This window comes from Aythya marila (genome assembly GCF_965140915.1).
Source record: "Aythya marila genome assembly, chromosome: 8".
NCBI classification, from domain to species: Eukaryota; Metazoa; Chordata; class Aves; order Anseriformes; family Anatidae; genus Aythya; species Aythya marila.
In genome coordinates, this window is record NC_139049.1 from 21,152,413 (window position 1) to 21,173,505 (window position 21,093).

Consider the following 21,093-nt stretch of genomic DNA (forward strand, 5'->3'; position numbering starts at 1 on the left):
GAAAAAAAAAAAAAGAATATAAGGAAGTCTCCAAAGATCGGGCTCGTGTAAGAACAGCAAAATTGCAAAGAACAAATATGGGCATTTAGAAACATTTTCTGCTACTGTAGTTGCGTGTTTATTGCGCCCTGGGCAGGGCAGCTCAGGCCAGGAGAGGAGCGGTGCCGGGCATGCAGTGCCCCCTGCGCTGACTGCTGCAATAGGCCAGGGCTGCTAACAAAATGCTGCAAGTAGAATGGCTGAATCTTCGATGCCTGAATCAGAAAGTATTCCCTTTCACACCCAAACTGTGTTACATGCTGATTAGCATTCAAGACATCAGACAAACTCTTTGAGGGCACTCCTCAAGATTCATAATAAATCCCCAAGTTGTAGCTATGTTTTTCCAAACTGAGTAAAATTGTACATGCTGCTCTTGTGCATGTTACTCTTTAAATGCACAACTGCCTCACCATTAAAGGCTCAGAGAATCCAAGCATTACAGGACCTGTATGGGGTGTACCAGCGATTGTTTTCATAACGCAGGTTGCTGCATAACCCACCAGCACAGCAAGCTCCCCCAGAAGCATGGCTGTGAATCCCGAGTCACCCTCGAAGATGTGCACTATAAAGCCACGTGCACACGTACAGATTTGTAGAGTTCCAAATCGCAGACTGATTTTGTCTACGGGATCCATGATCACTGACACATAAACAAACATTGCAGAACATCTGCTTTGTTTACGTATGGGCAAAAATACATATTGAAGCTCTGCATGAGCTAGTTTACACAACTTCCAAATGAACTTAATGAGACAACGTTTCACAATTTTCACAGTTTTCCTCCCACCTATGTGTATAAGATCTCACATCTGAGACGTGAGTTCTTACAGATTAAACTTTCAGTGCAGTGTTTGTTTCCTAATCCTTCTATATTTTTAAGGCAAAATATCCCAGTAGTAGTTCTGGCTAAACTGTTTCCACTTTTAACCAGTTTCTCTTCTGTTGTGTTGCCTACCTGTTCAAAGGTTAAGAACACAATATTTCCTATATCACATTCACTGAGAGATTTGAAGTTAGTATTGGGTCACTTTTATTCTCATAGACCCTTTCTTATGAAATTCTGCTCTTGTAAACTTTATTAGCTAGCAGGTGGATGGACATACAGAAACCCTTCTCTATCTGAAGCAACAAATTACCGTAGTGTTTTATTGCCTGCCTCTGAAAGTTGCTATCCTCACTTGAGCAGCAACTCAGTAACACAAAATCTCCCAGTGCATCGCATGCGGTTTGATTGCAGTATCTTTTATATTGCTAAACACTGCAAATATGACCCAGCGTACCTTAGGGAACTTCCATTAGAAAACCCAGAGTTATCAGTAACCAACACATATCACACTAAAGGAATAGCAGCATCACATTTCCTCATCTATTTAATATATCTTAGAAAAGCATTGCTATATGACAAGCAGTGATAAGCATAGACTTCAGCGGAAATCACCCTGTTTTAAAGACAATTATTTCAACTGGCAGCAAGGTTGAGTTAAAAAATACATCAAATTCTTGATTTTTTAAAAATTGTTTTGTTCTTTTAAAATTTTAAACTCTTTTAGAAAAATCAAGGTCTAGTTTAAACACTGTGCTCAGAAAAAACAAAAATGCTGTGATGGAAAATGATGCAGTGAAGCCTCTTCAGTGAAAATCTGTGCCTCTACTTTTTTCCTCCAAGTCTTCTGCCTTTACAACCATAAAATACCTTCAGCACCAACAGTAAAGCAAGAACCGCTAGGGCCCACAGTGCTACCAGGATTGCTAGCATGTGTCATTGCCTTGTCTTATCCTTCAAATGTAAACGTTCATGGGATGTGAGAAAAGTCCAGGAAGAATCTCATCTATATGCGCAATCACAGTGTTGCTCACGAGAGATAAAACAATGCAATCATGGCCATAAAAGCTGTAGAACATTTAAAGGACAAGATGGAGAAGGTGTGCATGTAATTAGGACAGAATCAAGCTCTGTACAAAGATGTAACATCCAGCTTGTCAGGAGCAGATTCAGTAGCATCTAAAGAAGATGCAATAAATGAAAAGAATGAAATGTTGGATTAATTCAAAGAACATGCAGAAACACATGAAGGCAAAGTTAATTCTGGTTAGGTATTTTTTCACTTACATGATTAGATGAAAATAAATAACTCCATGGCTAAAGTCAGCAATCACCACAGAATCAACAGGTCTCTAAACCCACACAAATGCAGCCACATATTTCCACAAAATAATAACTAATACTGATAAGTTTTTAAATAAAACTTCATTCTACTACATAGTTACTATAATGTAGTGGGAGCTATGTTTCTTAGCAAAAGTGTCGGTGCTTCATACAGCATTTACTGACATGTTAATAAAAAACAGACTTCTATTGAGTTCTATCTGCCTAATAGAGAAAAATGTTCATCTTAATTAGGAAAATCTTCACAAAGAAACAGAAATGCAGATACTAATGGGCTGCAGGGAATAAATCTAGGACACTCCGGAACAACTGGTGTTTTACCAGGGAATGGAAGAGTGAATGCAGTGAGTGTAAACCCCAAAACAGTTGTTACAAGTCCAATGATTGACCACAAATAGCAATAGAGTTTGAGATTTTAAGTGTTTTATAATGAAAAATCTATTTATTTCATTAAGGTTTCATGCTGCAGACCCTTGTTTTTTTCAGGTAATAAAGCAGTCTTAGCTGACAATGAAACTATTTAAGCCCTCTTTGAATTAAGATGGACAAATCCATTAACGTTTTTTGAAGGGATTACTTTATAAAAAGAGAGAGTGGAAGTGCCAAGCACTAGTTTGAGAAAGATCTACAGTCAAGCACTTGAAAAATGGTCACTATATAAAACACAAGTTTGAGGGTTTGCTCTGATGCTCTCAGGCAATGGAGAACTTTCTCTGATTTTATCAGTGTAACAGCAGAGGCTACATCATCGTGACAAAGACTACAAAAAAATATAAACTACATTTTGTCCTTAAAATGTTTAAACAAGCTAATGTTCCCTAGCTCTGTTCATTTTCCTTTCAAAGCAAAATGAACTTTCCCTCATCTTCCAGAGTTTTTAGACAAAGTGTGTTAATATAAAGCATGGATGAGAAGCACTGCCCAAGTCTCAAGATCTAAGTTTGAGCCAAGTTCAGCGTCAGTGTTCCCAACTTCCCAATGAAAAACTGCTTTCTGCAAATGTTATTTAACACTGGCTAAGATTTTATATTTTCTCTGAATGGCCCTGATAGGGAAAGTAGTATGTCTATGTAAGCAAGTGCAAAAATGAAAATAGCATTACTGTATTATTTTATTCAAGCCAATATCCAGAAATACAGCATAAAACTCCGGTGATCTGGCCACTGACAGCTTTGCTATCTCAATTCACAGAGAACATCACCAAAGTATAGAAGGTGCAGCTACCTGAGGCTCAGAGAATGTAATTTCATTTATTCATTTCAGTGACATTTTTACTAGACTACAGTTTGGCATAGATTAGTCAGACACATCAAAAACCACATATTAACTGAGGTGAAGCTGTGATGACTGCAGTTGTCTAACAGTGTCAATTTGAATTTCAGATGAATATAATTTGTTAGCTCTAAATGACAGAGATATAATATAGATCTCATATATCACCAAAGTAATAAATAATTAGTGTGCAGAACTGCGTAAAATAGCAGGTTGAGCACGCCTCCAAATTTTGAATCTTTATGTAGAAGTCAGTGATCAGGATGATCCATCTTTCCGCCTCAACCAGCTTTCTCACAACCCAACATGTAGCACCAAGTGGCACAGCGGGAACCGAGAGCTTCTGGAGGAGAAGCACAGCAGCAATTTCATTTCCTCAGAACTGTCCAAGATATTAACAAAAAGCCTTCAGAAAGAGCAATCTGATTGCAAACATGGCTCACTGGACCTACCTCCTGTAGACATGCTTGTATAGATAATAATCTCAATAAAATGTTGTATTGAACTGAATTGTTTGGGAGTGGGATGGGTGTTGTTAGAGGTAAGAGCACGTGGCAATTGTCTAGCCAACTGGCTGGCTTTCAGCACATTACCTCAGGTCTCTTAATGGGATTTTTTGGGGATCAGAATACATCTCCTGGGCAAAGCTTATCAGGCTCTTTGCAGGTAGTTATTTATAAGAAATGTTACCACAGATGCCAGGTGAAACTGTGCAGGGAGCAGTGTCAGCACACGCGTTAGTGGCTGTCTGCTGAGGCTCACCGTCCTCCACAGGCAGCGGCAGAGCAGCGGCCCGATCACACCACCGGCCTGAGAGGGGACATGGAGCCGCGGCATCAGAGGCACTGCTTGGACGCACTGTGCTGAGAGGTGAGCCTGAGATGTTTGTAGAATAAACACAAATGGAGTCTGGAATCTGGATGGCATTACAGTGTCTCACCAATATTAGCACAAATTTATTTTATCATTGCCTTTTGAAAGTGACTTTTAACGCAGACTGTTTTCTAAATGATCCTTAAAAGACACTCCCTTCTTCCTCATCACCTTCACCTAAGGCAATAACATCCAGTAGCACTGATCTATTTGCTGCTAGTTTTCATTAATTTTACCCTCCCTAAGGGTGGTGCAGCTTTGGTGCCAGCTAATTAAAACCTATTTAGGGCTGTTCAGTGCACTTTATCAGACCAGAATTAGCTCTGCTGCTTTAATGAAGACCACAGTTTTCTCTGTTATTACCAATTAAATGTTGTTATATCATCTTGCATTATATTTCTAACACATGGCAAAGTTAAAGATGTCTTTAGAACCACCTACCTGGATACATACAAAGATGCCACATTGAGTAATTGCCTCATGTTTCCTTACATTCTTTCACTTGACTCAATGCATGTCATATACCCAAACATCAGTGAAATACTGGGAGAAGCTGCCAGGTTTATGCTCCCTCTAGGGAAGCACCAAGTAAAATGCATTAATGAAAAATTGTCAATGTCTGGTAATGAATATTATTTATGTACAACAATTATTCAAAGTGGATAAGCATTCACCACCTTGAACTCATTGCTTCGCTAATGAAGACTCTCAGAAAGAACATATGTCCCCCAGATTCATAACACTGTGAGCAAGGTTAATTCACCAGCACGGATAACCCGTATCTCAGTATATTCTGTACTGTTGTAGAATATAAAAAATGCTTCATTCTGAGTTAAATCAACTTGTCTGCTGGAACTTCTTTAGGGACAATTCTTGCTTCTTCCATGAACCAGTAATAAATTACCTGTCAATAGCAAAGCTGTGGGGTTTGAACCTGCACTCACGGAAGTCAGAGATAAAGCTCCCGTGTCAGCAGGAGTGCAGGACCAGAGTTTTTTTTTCAGTAGAGAAGTGACTGCAGCACACACCTGTTAGCTGCTTCTGAAAATATCCTTTAAAACTTGAGCTCTACTGAAACTACTTGTAAGTCCCACTAATTACCTGAAAAGATGGTACACCAAAGAGTAGAAATAGAAAACTCATTAAAGGCTTGACAGACTAGAAATCTGTTGTAATTTTACTATGCCTTAGTAGCATACACTGTACATAAGGACAGTATTTTAGGATTAAACTAAAATAGACATGATTACAATCCACTCGGTACATTTTAGAATATGAGTTGAACTTGGTTTCCTTCCAGAATTTTTGCTGGGAACATGTTGAAGCAGACCTCTGTTCAAACTAATACTGCGAGCTAGAGTTGATGTTTCTCTGAGGAACAGAAGGAATATTTGGCTGAGGAACTTGATTCTGTCTCAGTATCATAATAGTCTGGCACAATGTGTGAAACTATTTTCATCACCCCCAAATCTCCTGTGCTGTGCCTTTATTGCTTCCACAACTGGCGTATAACTCTAAGAGCATCATGACCCTCCCCAGAAACAGCAGAAGGGCCCTGTGAATTGAAGATGTTGCAGAAAATGAAACAGCTTCCAGCCAGAGGTCCCCTGATTAGCAGGGAACTGCAGGATGTTTTCTAGTGGTAGAGAAGGTGTTGGCTGGTGACACATTGGTTGTTCCTCTTGTTTTGGGCTTACAAGTGCATAAATGATGCCACTTAGCATTTGATGAGGAAAAGTAGGGCTAAAAATGAAAGTAACAGTAGATACAAGGATATTATCCGATAGCCATTGTGAGAAGTGTGTTTTTTTCACAGTGTTAAAGGGAAGCACTCACATACACAATGTGATGTGGATCATGAGGCAGTCTATGTACAGTTTGCCCCTGTCCACAGTGTGAAACTTCTAGTTTCAGAAAGAAATCGGGGCACTGACATCAGGCTACTCAAGAACTTTGTTCATAAGCGCTGGGAGGAGAGAAGTTCAATCTGTCTTTGACATGGAAAGAAGCATTTGTATCGTGTTAATTGGGTAATAATAAAACCTTGTGATGTGTTAATTTGTTGAAGAGGAATGCATTAGGCTGGAGCTGAGGATACTTTGACATTGGATGATGAGATTTTTGATAGGCTATAGTAGGTACCGATTACACTGGGCTGGTCTCAAAATAAGATTTTAATGAAGTACTGTAAAGTCACTGCCACCTGACAGACTATTAATACGGAAGAGTCATAAATATAAACAAATTTATGTTTATGCAATAATGTATCCACGATCATATTTAGCTTAATTAACAGGTAAACTGGATGGCTTGGATTATTAAAGAGGGGTTTGAAGAATGGATCTTGAGTGTTTTCTCTATTAGCCTCTGTTCATACATAAGCTTTTTCAGCTAAACCCAAGAAGTCATGACAACCTTGACACCTTTATGGTGTATAGGAGCCCCCGCCAACTCCTGTATGACAGCAGCCACATGTGTGTGTGGTGAGAGCTGAGGGAGAAATTCTTCCCCATATTTCAATGCTTTTTTAAAAAGGCAAAATCAAGTCTAATCAAGTTTGGACAGTTTCATAACAAAGGGAATCAAGACGGTATGAGAGAACAAGCTCTTTTACTGCAACAGCTAAGTCAAAAGTTTAGACTAAGTTAAACTATTTGAGAATATCTGTATTGTTAATTTGGTCAGAATAGCTACAGTCCTGCACAACTGCAAATTCACAATGTGCAAATTAAAAGACAAACATTGAGGCACAACAGTGGTCTGGAAACTCCTTCCCAGCTAGCTCCAGAGACTATGAGGAAGAGGTCCCCTTCCATGCTAAAACATGGAGCATCAGATTTTTTGTAGGTCAGCTACAAAATCATGCAATTTGTGGTCTTAATTCCACAGATACAAATTCAGCTCTGAAAATGTTAGCCAAAACATTGGCCGTCACACTTTCATCTCCTTATAGCCCTTACTTGAGCAGCATAAACACATATTCTCACACAGGGTGAATACAATTTCAGCATCATTCTGGTAAAAGCCTGCATCTATTATAGTATCACTGATAATCCATTTTCAGCAAGAAATACAAATAATACACAACCCTGAGGTTTGTGTTTGAAGTGAAGCTACAGTGAATATCAACAGAGATGAAAATACAATATCCAGAGTTATCCTGAGGTTGTGCACTTGGAAATGTTGTTTGTGTAGGATTATCCTCTTCAAATAAAATGTCAATTTAATCAATAGTAAATTGAGCTGAAAACAACACACAGCTTTGAAAACATTTCAGGAAGACATCCAATATTTTTGGGACTCAAGCCAACAGAAATGGAAAGAACAGAAGGTAGTGTAGGTGGGGTAAATGGGGCCTAGCTGCTGCCTCATCAAGTGCTTATAACAGTCAAAACCATATAACAATCCATTAAAAACATATCTTGGGACTCATTTAGTAGCTGGCATCCAGCATGGCCTTCTCTCATGCATCTTTTGTCAAACATCATAATTGCTCTTCACAAGTAGGACTTACCGGTCTTTTCCTGTCTCCTTCTTGAACACCGCATCACAGTAACTCATGCGCTTCTCTGTTGTCACATAGATTTTGGCAGTTGGGTAGCTGTCAACAGTTTTCTTCAGCATGTTGTACACAATGCCATTTCCATCCTTCCTCATGTTTCGAAAAGGTCCCCAAATCACATAAACAGTGCTGTTGGTTTCTTTGAAAAAGTACTCGGGATTCTTGAGTAGGAGAGGCACGCTCGTGTGAGAGACCACTCGTATGGTTGTCCTCTTCCCAACGTCCTCCTCGTAGCCCTTTGTGGGAGCATTGTTCATCCTCCATATGCACGAGGACTTGTCTATCTCAGCTCCCACCTTCTGGCCAGCCATCTGTCCTGAGTTTGAAACAATGGCACAGAGATCACAATCTAGTTGTAGAGGCTGGAAGAAAGAAAACAAAAATATATGGAAGTCCTTCTCTGTAAAGCATGGAGACTGAAAATTCAGTTAATAGAAAGATGAGCACAGTCCCACAAATTGATAATGATACTTCTTTATCAATCCCCTTGTGCTAGAGCTGGTGGAAAACCCTGCTGCCTCAAAGTTCTAAATGCAATCCTTTTTAGTGAAATAAGTGGCAGCTGTAATCTTCTCCTTTGTTCTCCACCTTGCAAAGTCAACTAGAAAAATAATAATTTATTTTTCTCTCTAAATGTTACTTTTTCCCCTAGAATACAATGAAAGAGAGCAGGAGCAGAGAACAATACTTAGATCAAGGCCTTTTCCTCTCTTAACGAGTTGTCAGCAACAGGAAAAATGTACAGAAAAAGTAATGCTGGGAATTTAACTATACACTGACTCTGGCTATGTGTCTGAATGAATAGTTCCCAAATTTGTGACAGAAGTCAAGTGCGAACCACAACTCTAACAAACAATCTGTAGGATGGAAACCCTGCAGTTGGAAAGAGGATGTACACACAGGAATATGGTGTGCTCTCCAGAGAACAGCTACGACCCAATGAGAGGCAGATGGAGTGGTGACGTGTGAACTAGGAACTTATCATGGACAAAGTGAAGTCAAAGACAGTGTTTCCTAAGTGCATTCCATGGTGCTATTTCTCCCATGTGAACTGAAACTAGTTATCTGTTTAACAGAGATATAGGGGCCTAACTGATGTTTCTTTTGCCAGAATAGAAATAATAGATGGTGTCTTTTGGTTCTTTTGCTCTAAAAGATTAAAAGAGCAAAAGAACCAAAAGATCTTTATGTTTAAGTTGCATTGTATGAAAACTTTGGATAGAAATCTGAAAAAAAAAAAAAAGAAAAAAGAAAAAAAAAAAATAGATCCATCCATAAAAACCACTGAAGATGATCCAGACAACATATTGTCTGCAATTCTTTGATTTTTTTGTATGGTCACAGACTTGATCTTCTGTGCTGCTCTTGACTGGAAGCCAGTTACTTCGATTAAATGTTTGTTAGTAATAATTCCTTTAATGTTCTTCTGACATTTAGTTTGATGAGACACTAGGTGCTTTTCTGACCAGCCTTGTGGTTATTTTCCTTCAAAATCACACTCCTTTTAGTTGATGTGGATAACATCCCAGCTACATTTGACCGCTATAACCTTAGGACCTGGTGGCTGACAAAACATCAGCTTTCTTTGGTAATGGTGTATTATGTAAGGACAAGAAATAAACATCTCAAGAGGGCCAAATTATAATAGAGAAAATATCAAATATTTGGATGATAATCATTATACTTAACAAAGGTGTGCCCTGCAAAACTACTACAATGAATTTCACGGTGGCAACATTTTGATTTCTCTGTTGTGATTGGCTTGATTTCTCTGTGTGAGTGGATCCTGAGAGTGTTCTTTCCTCATTTCTTCAGGAGTTAAGGATGCCTGACTGCATGCAAAAGCATTGGCAATGTTTCCTTTACAGTACACCATGTATTTTTCATAGCTGTTGTAGTTTTAGAGAGCTGTCCTGCCTAGCTCCCTGACAGCAGGGCTGAAGTCCCAGGAGATACAGCTGAACACAACAGTCTCTCTGTTTACTGCTTAGTTACAGAAATCCTCTCTGAGATACATTATGAGGACATGGCTGGGTGACCTAAACAAATCCATAAGCATAACTCACATCCTAACATGAAGTGAATTGTTAAAGTCCCAATAGATTAATTTATGGCTTTCAGGGTGAACTTTCAAACTAACAAATGCTGAATATGAAACTGCTAGATAGGAAAAGTCAATTTGGTCAAGAATCTGGTCCCATTTACATCTGTCTCAACCTTGGTGTTTTTTCACAATATTCTTTCTTTTCCATTAAAATAGAGCTGCTCTCTTAAATTTGGAATTGTTTGATTCTCTGACCTTAGCTAGAAATGCATTGTACATTTTCTATTCACTGAGTGAAACTGTTCTGCTCGAATAAACTAAGTACACTCACTCCTGCAATTGTGTCCCCCACTTTTCCAGCTCTTTTGTTGTGATTCATTTATCTTGTTCCAATTTATAAAGCACTTTCATAATATCGAATGCCTGCACTAGGTCAACATATAATCTGCTCTTCTTCAATAGAAGTGGAAGCTTAACCCCTCCCAGCCCTATCTCAGAACAAATAATTTTACAATGTAGAGAAATTTTAGATGCCCTAATATGCATATTTCCCAAGAGAGAAAGAGTTAAAAGACAGACTGACACCCATGACAGACATCCCACTGATTGCAGCACCTCTCACTGAATTCAGTACGTTTTTGCATCATGTGTTCTGCAGTACATGGGAAAGCACACAGCGATATTAATTTGTTAAACCCCCATATGGAGACAGCCTCACTGCTTGTGGTCTTGGTTAATAACTGCTACACATAAAGGGGCAGTTTCAACAATCCACATATCTCAGCTTTCTCATTTTCCTCATTTAACATGAAATTCCCATTTGTTATTACGCCCCACCTCCAATACGGCTGTTCCATCACTTTGGGACTGATGAGCTGCTCAAACGTAGTTCTTCTGCCACGGGGCTCCTATAGGATCCCAGGCACAGGGATTTGGGTGCCCAGAGGGGCCAAAACTGGGAAGCACCTGGATAATTGTGGTTGCTACTTCTGCTACTAAAATAGGACACATTTGGTGTCTCCTGACAACCTTTAGGAGCTGGAGAGATCTGCAGTTGTCCCTCTTCACCCCATACTTTGAGGTTTCTCTGTGCCTCACACCCTTTGCCTGTGCATGGATTTTTGGTCGCAAGGTTGCTAATGATAGCCCTAACCTGTATGAGAAAGTACCACTTTTCTATTTAAATTGCTGGTTTTTTTTATATTAAGGATGAACAGAAGCAGAGAGCCAATTCTTGCACAAAGAAACCAGAATACAGAGATACAGAAACTGCGATTCAGAGAAAACGAGCCTCACTGGTGATGTTCTACAGTTACCAGAAACTGGCTACAGGTGTCCATACTGCAAACACCGGGATAGCAATTAAATGCTAACTCAGCAGCAGCCTTATCAGAGAAGCCAAAAAATGAGTCTGACAGGCAGTGCAAGCTATCCTCTTGCCCGCAGAGCAGTTCAGCAGCAATGGGGCTGAGAAAGACTGGCAGGAACATGGAAACCTGCACTGTTACTCCTTATGCTCTTTAGACCAAGAACAGCAGTTAAAGGTTTACCTGTACCTTTCACAAGATCTTCACTCACTTGCATGGTAGATATATCAGCTAAAGAAAAAGAGATAAAGAACTTTACTTCTCTTTTTATGTATTTAGACAGCTCCTTCACCTCTAGACACCATGGGCTCTGACCTAGTATCTTTGATAAGCTGCTTTTTGCTCCTCAAAAATTATTCATGTTGTCACTGTCCAGAAGGACACAGAACTCCTCAGCAGAGCAGCTGGGCATGATTCTGACAAATTGTCCCGTCTTTTTCCTGAGTGATAGATTGTAACCGTTGAGGAGCACTTATATTTTAATCAGTAAGGAAAATGAAATGTCTGACCTTTCCATTTCCTGTGCAAGCTTACAGACAATAGAAAAGATAATTAAAACTGTGAGTTAGGACTTGCAAAACAGTGCTGCATCTCTAGCAAAGAGAAATAGCTGTGTAATAAAGGTCACTTATCAAACAGCTCTAGTTATTAAATCTTTGCATTTAGCACTGAAGTGGCTTCACAGAATCAAAGGTCAAATCATTAAATAACAAAAACAGCCAGAATTAGAAAAGGTCACAAAACACGATTCTGTTCCACAGAGGATTTTGATATTTGGAAATGTTACTTTCCAATCCGAGCACCCCCTGCCCCCAGTCATTTCCAGTCTCCACCAAGTGAATGACATTCCAGCCCCAGGACTTTTGTATGGGTCAATTTCCCAGTGGCACAGACCCCAGACTGCCAAGCTCCCCAGCCACAGCCCCGTGGGGCTGCTGAAGACCAAAGGGGACGTGACCTGAAGGATGTCTCTCAAACATCCTGGCCAAACGTTCAGCACAACCCGTCTGATTTCTGGAGGTTGGTGGAGCCCGACAGCACAATGCCTTGACAGAGCATTCCCACGCCAAGCTGCCTTCTTCACCAGCGCTGCCTGATTCTTTTCACTTGGACCAAACCTAGCTCCGGACCTAAGCAGATGTAATTCACATAAATGAAAAGCTGAATTCCTCCGGAGAGTGCCTGGTGCCGTGGGCTCGTGGTGCCCTGCAGAGCTCACCCCAACCCACCAGCCCCGCTTTGCTCTGTGAATCCCACAAGTAATCACAGCGATAGTTAGGAAATTCAGATTAAACTTTCCCAATTGTTACTTTAACAATATGATTGTAATTTTGTAAATTGGACGCAATGCCCATTCACTACATAATGAGGCAATTATTAGCAGCTCACCACATATTAATTTGCTCCTTTAATGTTGAAACAAATGAGATCTTTTCTTGTAATCATCCTATTTGAGTGAATTCTAACAAAGCCGATTGAACAAAGCTCCAGAGAGACTTTCTTTATTTCAATGCCATTTATTCTCCTACTCTTCTTGGACATCTTTAGAGTTTCAGAGGATACAACATTTATAATGATGCCAACAGGGAATAGATTTTGCGTTTATTCTTCTTGATGTTCTTTTGAGGTCTTTCAAATGAAAGGTACAAGGGAGGCATTAACCATCCAGCATTGTTTTTATTGCCTTTCTCTACTTTACAAGCAAAAAATGTATTTTAATTTTTCCCGTGTTTCAGTAATGATTAACCAAGCTGGTTTTATCCACACCTACTCACTTTTTTCAGACCTTTGATTGACATGAAAGACTTGTCAGGCTTCTCTAAGTGAAAATTCAGCACATTTAAAGAAAATAAAGATAGTGCCATGTTTGCTTGCGTGTCTGATCCCCACAGGTCTGATTACGCTGAGTTTGTGGTTATCCCCTCCTGTGGAAGTGCTTTTTTCATATTCATATGGTTGCTTTTGGTCCCAGCCTCCGGCATCACATCTCAGCAAACATCTCTGTCTTCATAAAATTTAATGCTAAGATTTCATAAAGATTTTAACATTTTGACATTATTTTGAAATATTTTGAAATAAGCCCTATGCCTACATGCATCCCATTTCCAAATAAATAGAATACGATCTGCCTCTTCAGACGGCTGTTCCTGTGACTCAGGTGCCTGGTCTATTTTACTTAGATGAGTGTCACTGATACATAAGTGCTAGCAGGAAGTTTTTATTTAAATTGAATGAATTGGAAGGGAACCCATAGGAGCCACATAATGAGACTAATCTTGCAGTAAGAGACTGAATAAATAAACTTCACTGAAATTCTTTCCATACACACTGACCCAGTTGTTAGAGAACTGCTAGGCTTCGGTTTGCAGCTCATGTTGCAGCTCTCTAAAAGGTTTGGTATCAGTCCTTCTCTTGAACAGGTATCCTGTGCATTCCTGATGTCAGTGGTAAAGAGATAGAAAAGGGAAAGAAGCTTGAACATCATGCAGAGGTTTAAACGTGCATGCCAGAGTTTCCAGCACTATCTGAACTTTCATTCAGCAAATGCAGTTTTGAAACATTTTAGCTTGCTTTCTCGTGGAAAGGGAAAAAAAAAAAACACTTCTGAACATGAACCACAGTGCAAAGTGATGCAGTGTCATCTTTCTCACTTTGAAGACAGCTCAAGTTACTCCATGCCAGCTCGTACCTTTTTCAAGATATAGCAGAGCAAATGCTCACCAGAATGTTGTTCGATTTTGCTGCTGCTATCGGGAACAATACAGGCAGCTTTGAATCAAGGCAAGAATCAAGTACAGCTCAAATATCCGAGCACTGAAAAATAAACACCTCAAGGAAATGTGAGAAAACTCTGAGTAGCAACAGGGTCAAGCATATGACCTACAAAGAAGAAATCAGAAAAGTCGATCTTCTTGTGTATTTTTCTCTATTCTAAAACAAAGCTAAAACTGCAAAGTCAAAGATAACGCTCCTCTTGATAATCCCATAGAATAAACTCTGGTAAATAAAGGTCCTGGTTGATCAAAATATTTTAATTTTCTACTTTTTTCTTTTTTTTATCATATTGAAATAGCTCTCTAAAATTGAATTTAAATTCTTCTTCAGTTGAAAATTTTGCTGTATTATGGAAAAGTTAAAGCACAGCAGTTTATACTAACAGAGCAGTCCCGTTCATTTTTTTCCCTCCTCCCTGATTCCCAACTAAAACTTCACTGTAACAGGTGCCTTTTAAATAAGTTTAGACTAGTATTTTCTCATGGAAAAAATAAACTGTTGAGAAATTTCTGATAGTGCTATTGGCAAGAAAAAGACTCAAAAACAGAGACAGGGCAGAGAGTAATTCAAGAACATTAGAAACTGTTTTGTCTCTATGTGGAGGGTTAAGGAAGGAAGGAAGCTGCCAGAGTCGGTGTTTCACGTACAAGGACTGAGCCAGCAAAGACGAAGTCCTGGAGGACTAATGGCCAGCAGGCCAGGGGATTGTCGGCACAGAGAGAGAGGCAAGTGAAGAATGTTTTGCCCTAAGGCAATGCCTGAAGGATGTGGGAAGCATCCTTCTGGTCCTGCGGGGAGAGCAGAAGGCCCGTTTTAGTTCGTGGCTCAGGCGCTTGGTAGCCTCCCCTCTCCTGATGTCCGATGGCAGGAAGGGTGTGCTCCTATTAACAGAAATGAGCACTTTGCAAAAGGGAAAGGAAATAAACGGAAGTAGGATACCAAAAGAGAAGAGACGAGGGGAAAAAAAAAAAAAAAGAAAAAAAAAAAAGCTCAGAAAAGTGAAACAGGCTATGGAAAGGCTGAATATAAGTAGTTAGTGTTTGAAAGGAGAGAAGTATGGAAACAGAGGATTTGGGAAAAAGTAAAATACCAATCCATAGCCGGTGAGATAACCCATAGTGTTTGGGAATGAAAACTAGCACAAGAGGAGATCCAAAACCACCTAAAGATATTTGTTAACATAGAAACTAACTTTTGTGAAGAAAGCTTTATCAGACACATCAATCAAACACCTCAGCATTAGGCAGAGAGGAGCTGTCTTCCTCTAAACTGCAACTGCTCGGGCAGAGAACAGATGGGGACAGACACAGTCATCCCAGCGCGCAGTGCTACTGCTTGGAGGTAGCCAGAAACCCTGACAGCAGTAGACATACAGATGTCTACAGCTCCAGATCCACCTAATTAACACCTCTGAATCAGGGGGAAAAAAAAATCTTCTTTGGTATATAAAATATCATGATAAAAATAAAAACCCGCACAAGAACATAATTGGAAATGTTCATGTCAAACATTTGAGGATCGAATGCCTAAATTTTATAGGGGGGAGGTATCCTCCTTTACACCCACTCTATGCAGTAAGTTCACACAATAGGCACTAAAATGATATTTACTCTGAAAAACATCCTATGAAAAAAGAATAATTTCCCAGTTTCTCAAATATTATCCAGGAAAAACAAATTCTATTGGTTCTAGAGTACCCTTAATTTCATTCCAGTGGTCTAGCTGATGACCATAAATAACCATTATGTTTGTCACACTCCATCTATCACTCATTTGCAAATATACAGCCTTTGAAATACCATGGCTTTGTAATAGTTCAAAAGCCGGGAATTCTTCCAAACAAATGCCACTTGCTGAATGCTGAGTACAATAAGACATTTATCTTCACATCTGCCACGTTGCTCACTTGCTCTCATTAGCACTTCATGACTCTTGAATTTTGCACACAAAAAACATTACTGGAAACGGACAATTTAAACCAGACACTGTCCAGAGAACTTCATAAACAACTCCAAACACAACCAGATAGTTTTGACTACAGCATTTTTATCTCTGCCTTGTAAAACTGTATTTGCAGAAGCATGGTCAAAAGAATACTTGTTACCAGCAAGTTATTAGGATCATAATTTTTAGGTTTACTTTTATCTTTGGCAATTCCCCATTTATATTGTATTTCTTCTCTGGTTTTTGTACGTAGCAATATGGACGATAAAATTTGTGTCTTCCCTATACAGGCGCATTTGCTCAGCAAACAATACAAAACACGAGGAGGTAAAATGTCATTTACAGCTCAAGGAGACATAAAAGGGGGAAGATACCCTTAGCTGAATGGACTGAACACTGAGTGAATCAGTGTAAAGGACAAAAACAGCTTCTACATCCAGCACCGTGTGTGGCAGTGGAGCTCAGGTGACGTGTAACACGGATAGCCTAATCCTCCCCTACAGAGGGGACTTCAGAATGACGACCTTGAAAACAACCACAGCCAAAAGGACTCTCTCCACAAACGCTGGTTTTTGGTTTTGTTTTCTGCATATAATGGCAAGTAGCTGTGCAAAAAACAGTGACAATTCTTCACTCCGACGTTGCCCACCATAATGCTATGTCTAAGGAATTCTTTGTCACATGTGCCAAATATTGGTGAGAATGGGAGACACGATTACTCTGTAACCACTGATTTTCATTTGTATTTATTACAAATACCCACAGATGGCGGTAAAGTATATAATGTATACAGTAGATTTATTCCAAGTTTGCTTTCTCTAATAACTTCCTACTATCAGCTTTCACCATTAATCATAGGCCATTATCTAGGAACTTACTTGGCTGAATTAAAGATGCAGGAATGGCTGTTAGGCCCCCAGTCTAAATACATTTGAAAAATGTGTACTCAAATAAATTATGAGTCCAAATAAATCCAAGTTTGCATCCTATTTCAGGTCAATTTATTTGGGATCTGGTATGGGGAAATGATATCAAGGTAAGTAGTTAAAACTGTCAGAAAAGAACTAGCTCGTATTCCTGTATTCCCAATATATAAATATATATATAATTTTTTATTATTTTTTTTTTCCACGAATATCAGCCTAACAGGCTGGAAGCCTAACCTCTAATTTACTCCAGTTCCATGCTGTCTAGACCTATTATTTAATTTTCTCTCTCTTGGTGGTCTATCTATCAAATTATTTGTATGCATGGAAGAAAAGTGATAAGCTAAAATGCTAATTATCCATTTTTCTGAAATTAAAAAAAAAAAAAAAACATGCCAGGAATAACAATAAGGTTTATTACAATAGCATTAAAACCAGTAGCATTTTTCATTTGACAAAATAAGCCTTAAGAAGCTGAGTCCAGTGTTTTTAATTGCAGGATGCCTTATCTAAAAAAGAATACATGCTTGCTTCTGGCCACATTCATTTCTTTTCATTTCATTGGTATATTGGGAGCATTTGCTGTACCACGTTATGACTGTCAGCTTTACAAATATTTAAAAACTTCTGTAGAAATGCCATTTCAAGCTAAAACTTCTTTTACAAGGTCCTAGTCCAAAAATTAAATAGTTTTAAATATCTTTTTAATTTATTTAAATCACTTTAATTGCAGAAAGATACAAGCTTACATTTCCATTTTTCAGACATCTGAACTTTCAAACACTGCAGCATTGGGCACTAGGACAGAAATTTAAACTGCATTGGAGGGTTCTGCTTAAATAATTAGGAAGATTTATTTTAAAGTCTTCTAAATCATTAATGGAAACTGTTGGAGCATAGCTGCATTTTAAAAACTTTGATGCTAAAGGTCTGTTTCAAATGAAAAATCTGTTGCAAACATATTCTCTTCCAATTGCTTTTACACAATTGACCCAGTGCATATGTCCACCAACCACATTTCATCTGTGCAGATTCCATGGCAGGCACTAGTGTGTATCATGAGCTAACATCACCTACCATAACGTCGTAAGCACGCTCAGCTGAGAACTACCAGGCTAAATGACTTGCAAATAATTCACAGATCAGTCTTTGTTGGTTCTCCTTCCTCATGGAGCTTGACAGCGCAGCTTCTGCTATCGCCATATTCCCCACCACCCCCTCCCTTACAGGGCTGTGCTGAAGATAAGCCCCATACACACTGACCTGCCCCAGCTCACCAGGTCAGAGGGCTGTGCTGGTCACTGCAGCATCACTGCGGGGCTCAGAGGAGCGAGGCCTGAGGAGGTGCTGCACAACACACATGCACAGGTCTGGTGGTAGTTATGAGGTGAAGCACGCTAGTAGCAATTGCAAAATTAAATATTACTAAAAAATGAAAATAATTAACCCTATCGATCTTTTTTTCCACTACATAGGCTGGCCTGACAGGGACACAGTTGCAAGGTATAAACAACATTAGCTCCAAAGTGGATAGTTTTCATCTTATAGCTCTTCTACTCATAATTTAAAATTTTTAGGAGAGAAATTTAGTTCTTTGTATGTCTTAAGGACAAGACTACTCATTACCACTGTCATGCATCTATATGCCAGTTTCTAGGAATATCTATGGCTCGTTCATGGCCTTCCTTACAGTGAAAAGCAAAACTCCCACTGACATCATCAGAGCCATTATATCACCTAACAGCTGCATTCTTGGAATGAGAAATTTAGGTTCTTAGTTCATAGATGGAACAGTTTTCTATCTGTAAACAGAGAAACAGCAAGGAAACTTCTCATGTGACACATCTGCTTGGGGTGAGAATCCATTCAGGACTGGGCTCAGCAAGACATTCTCTGCTCTGAAGAACAAATTTGTACTTTGGACCATGACAAAAGACCTGAGGAAAGCACGTTCTGTGCCACTACCAAGAATATAGCACGGCTTCTTAGCCTGGGCAGCAGCAGACACCTCTCAGCTATGATTCTGCTTCCACCTCTGCAAAGGACAAATGCTGTTCTCGTGATGTAGGCTATCTGCTCACAAAGCCAGCTGGTTTTGTATGCGGGCATACATGCAAATGTTCTGTACAATATAGGCTTATCTGATGACTCTCAGTACAATTTTACCCCAAAGTCAGTTCCTGAGATGGAGACCTAGGAGGCCATGTTCACTGCCTCCTAGGCATGATCTTGCTGGCATCAGATGGGTTCAGCCAGATTCTACATTTCGGCCCTGCCTCTGAGTGCACAGGGTCTGTGTGTTGGTTTGCTTTTTAAAAAATCTGTTGACTTTAAGGAAGCTTGTGATTCCTTGTGCTTCCAAGGACTGTAATGACTGTAGAATCTTTTCTGTTTGATAACTTGAAAAGCAATCATAAAGGTGAACACCAAATCTCATCAGCTGCTCTGCAGCTCCAACTGATACAGCATGGACTATGATGGTTCTGACAAAGCAGATTCTTGGGGACAGTAATAAGGATGGAAAATCAGTGTCCTCTAATGGTATCCAGCTGCTCACCACTTCGGTTTGTTGGCACTATGAATACAGGTCAGCTGATGGCCTTGTGTTTTACACAGCATGGGGAGAGAACAGAAGACTGAGCACTACCTTCTACAGCAAACAGGTCATGCGTCCCCTTCTGTCCTCCTTACAGCAGGATGCTGCTCCATGCCACAGGCTCTGGCATACCTTTGGCTCACAACTGCACATTGGCAACTGGAGGTGCTAAGGTCCTCAAAGAAAGTCTGAGAGACTATATTACACAGCTAAGTAAAAAAATCCATTCTACTGAAGTCATCATGTGATTATAAAATAATAAACCAAAAAAAATACCATTATAGATTACAGCTGGTGTTGAGCAAAAAAAGCTCAGCAATGAACCTTGGCTGGCATAAAAATAGCACTTCTTCACTTCCATGAAGAGCATGTATCAGAAAACTTTTTTTTTATTATTTTTTAATTATGTTATTTTAATGTTCTCTTGTCTGTTTAATGACTTTGAAGATAAGGTGTGTATATATATCCACAAATATATAAACAAAACTAGAAGCAGTAACAGAGGTGTATGTGGAGGGTTTAGATGATGTATTAATTTCATTATAAGAAAATATTTACAAAGCAAATGTGAAAGCTTTGGCATCTTTTCTCTCTGAGTCATATCAGCGTAGAGTTATAGATGCAGTAGGAAGAAAAATGTGTGCGCTTGTGTTCAGCTAGCTCATCATGTGTGGTCTACAGCTATGCAACTGATTGCTAAAAAGGACCTTGCTATCCTTATTGCTAAAGAGGACCAGGGGAGATGAACTGAGGAAGGAATACTGATAGGCTACATATGTCAGACAGGTCATTTTTTTAGCAAATATACCTTCATAGCAGAGAACAATTACACTTTGGAACAGGTGCTTAGAAAGATTGCGGAGTTTCCATCCCTAGTGATTTCCAAAGTTTGTAGAGGCAAAAACCAGACCTAACCTTGATATTAGTCCTATTTAAGTAAGATATTGGACAAGGTGAACTCTGGAAGTCACTTCCAACCCATTTTTCTCAATAACTCTGTAATTCTATCACTTTAACAGCCAAGTTGAAGCTGGGTAAATTTCTATGAAAATGAAGATGCGTGTTTTTAATAGTGAGGAGTATTCATCATTGGGGAGAAGAAAACAAACACCAGAAGATAATTAGAGAAAATAATTATCTTCTTCCTTGTCTGTTCTTGGTTGTTTCTATCACTTATCACACACAAAATCAAATATAAAATACAACAGGAGAAAGAAACATTCTTAAAAGGAAAATCGGATGATAAGATTTGATCTGCATATCGTATCACAGTTCTACACCAAATCCACAGCTAATAAATCTTATTCCTGATTAAACATTACTAGGCACAGTTACAACCCTGGAACCCAGACTGAGGAAAGTTCCCAAGTACAAGTACACCCCACCAGTGCAGCACAGGGTACGGACAGGCAGCACAGTGCCGTTTCCTTCCTGGCATGTGTGAACCAGCTCCCAGGACTGCTAAACGGGGTGGTTCAAAAAGTTTAGGTTCATTACTTCACAGGATAGTTGTAGAGACTAAATT

At 39.4% G+C, this 21,093-nt stretch overlaps 1 protein-coding gene across 4 annotated transcripts in view; it reads right to left on the reverse strand.

Moving 5' to 3' along the window:
- The window catches only part of ST6GALNAC3 (ST6 N-acetylgalactosaminide alpha-2,6-sialyltransferase 3), a gene marked incomplete at its 3' end in the record, with an annotated part of 226,033 nt that overhangs the window by 65,040 nt on the left and 139,900 nt on the right, over nt 1–21,093 (reverse strand). For 3 of the 4 annotated variants that reach the window (XM_082766335.1, XM_082766336.1, XM_082766337.1), the window contains exon 3: nt 7,869–8,278. In XM_082766335.1, the coding sequence (XP_082622461.1) occupies nt 7,869–8,278 (410 nt within the window). Of the gene's footprint in view, nt 1–7,864; nt 8,279–21,093 lie in introns of those variants that run through there. The other variant, XM_082766338.1, reaches the window with a different exon arrangement.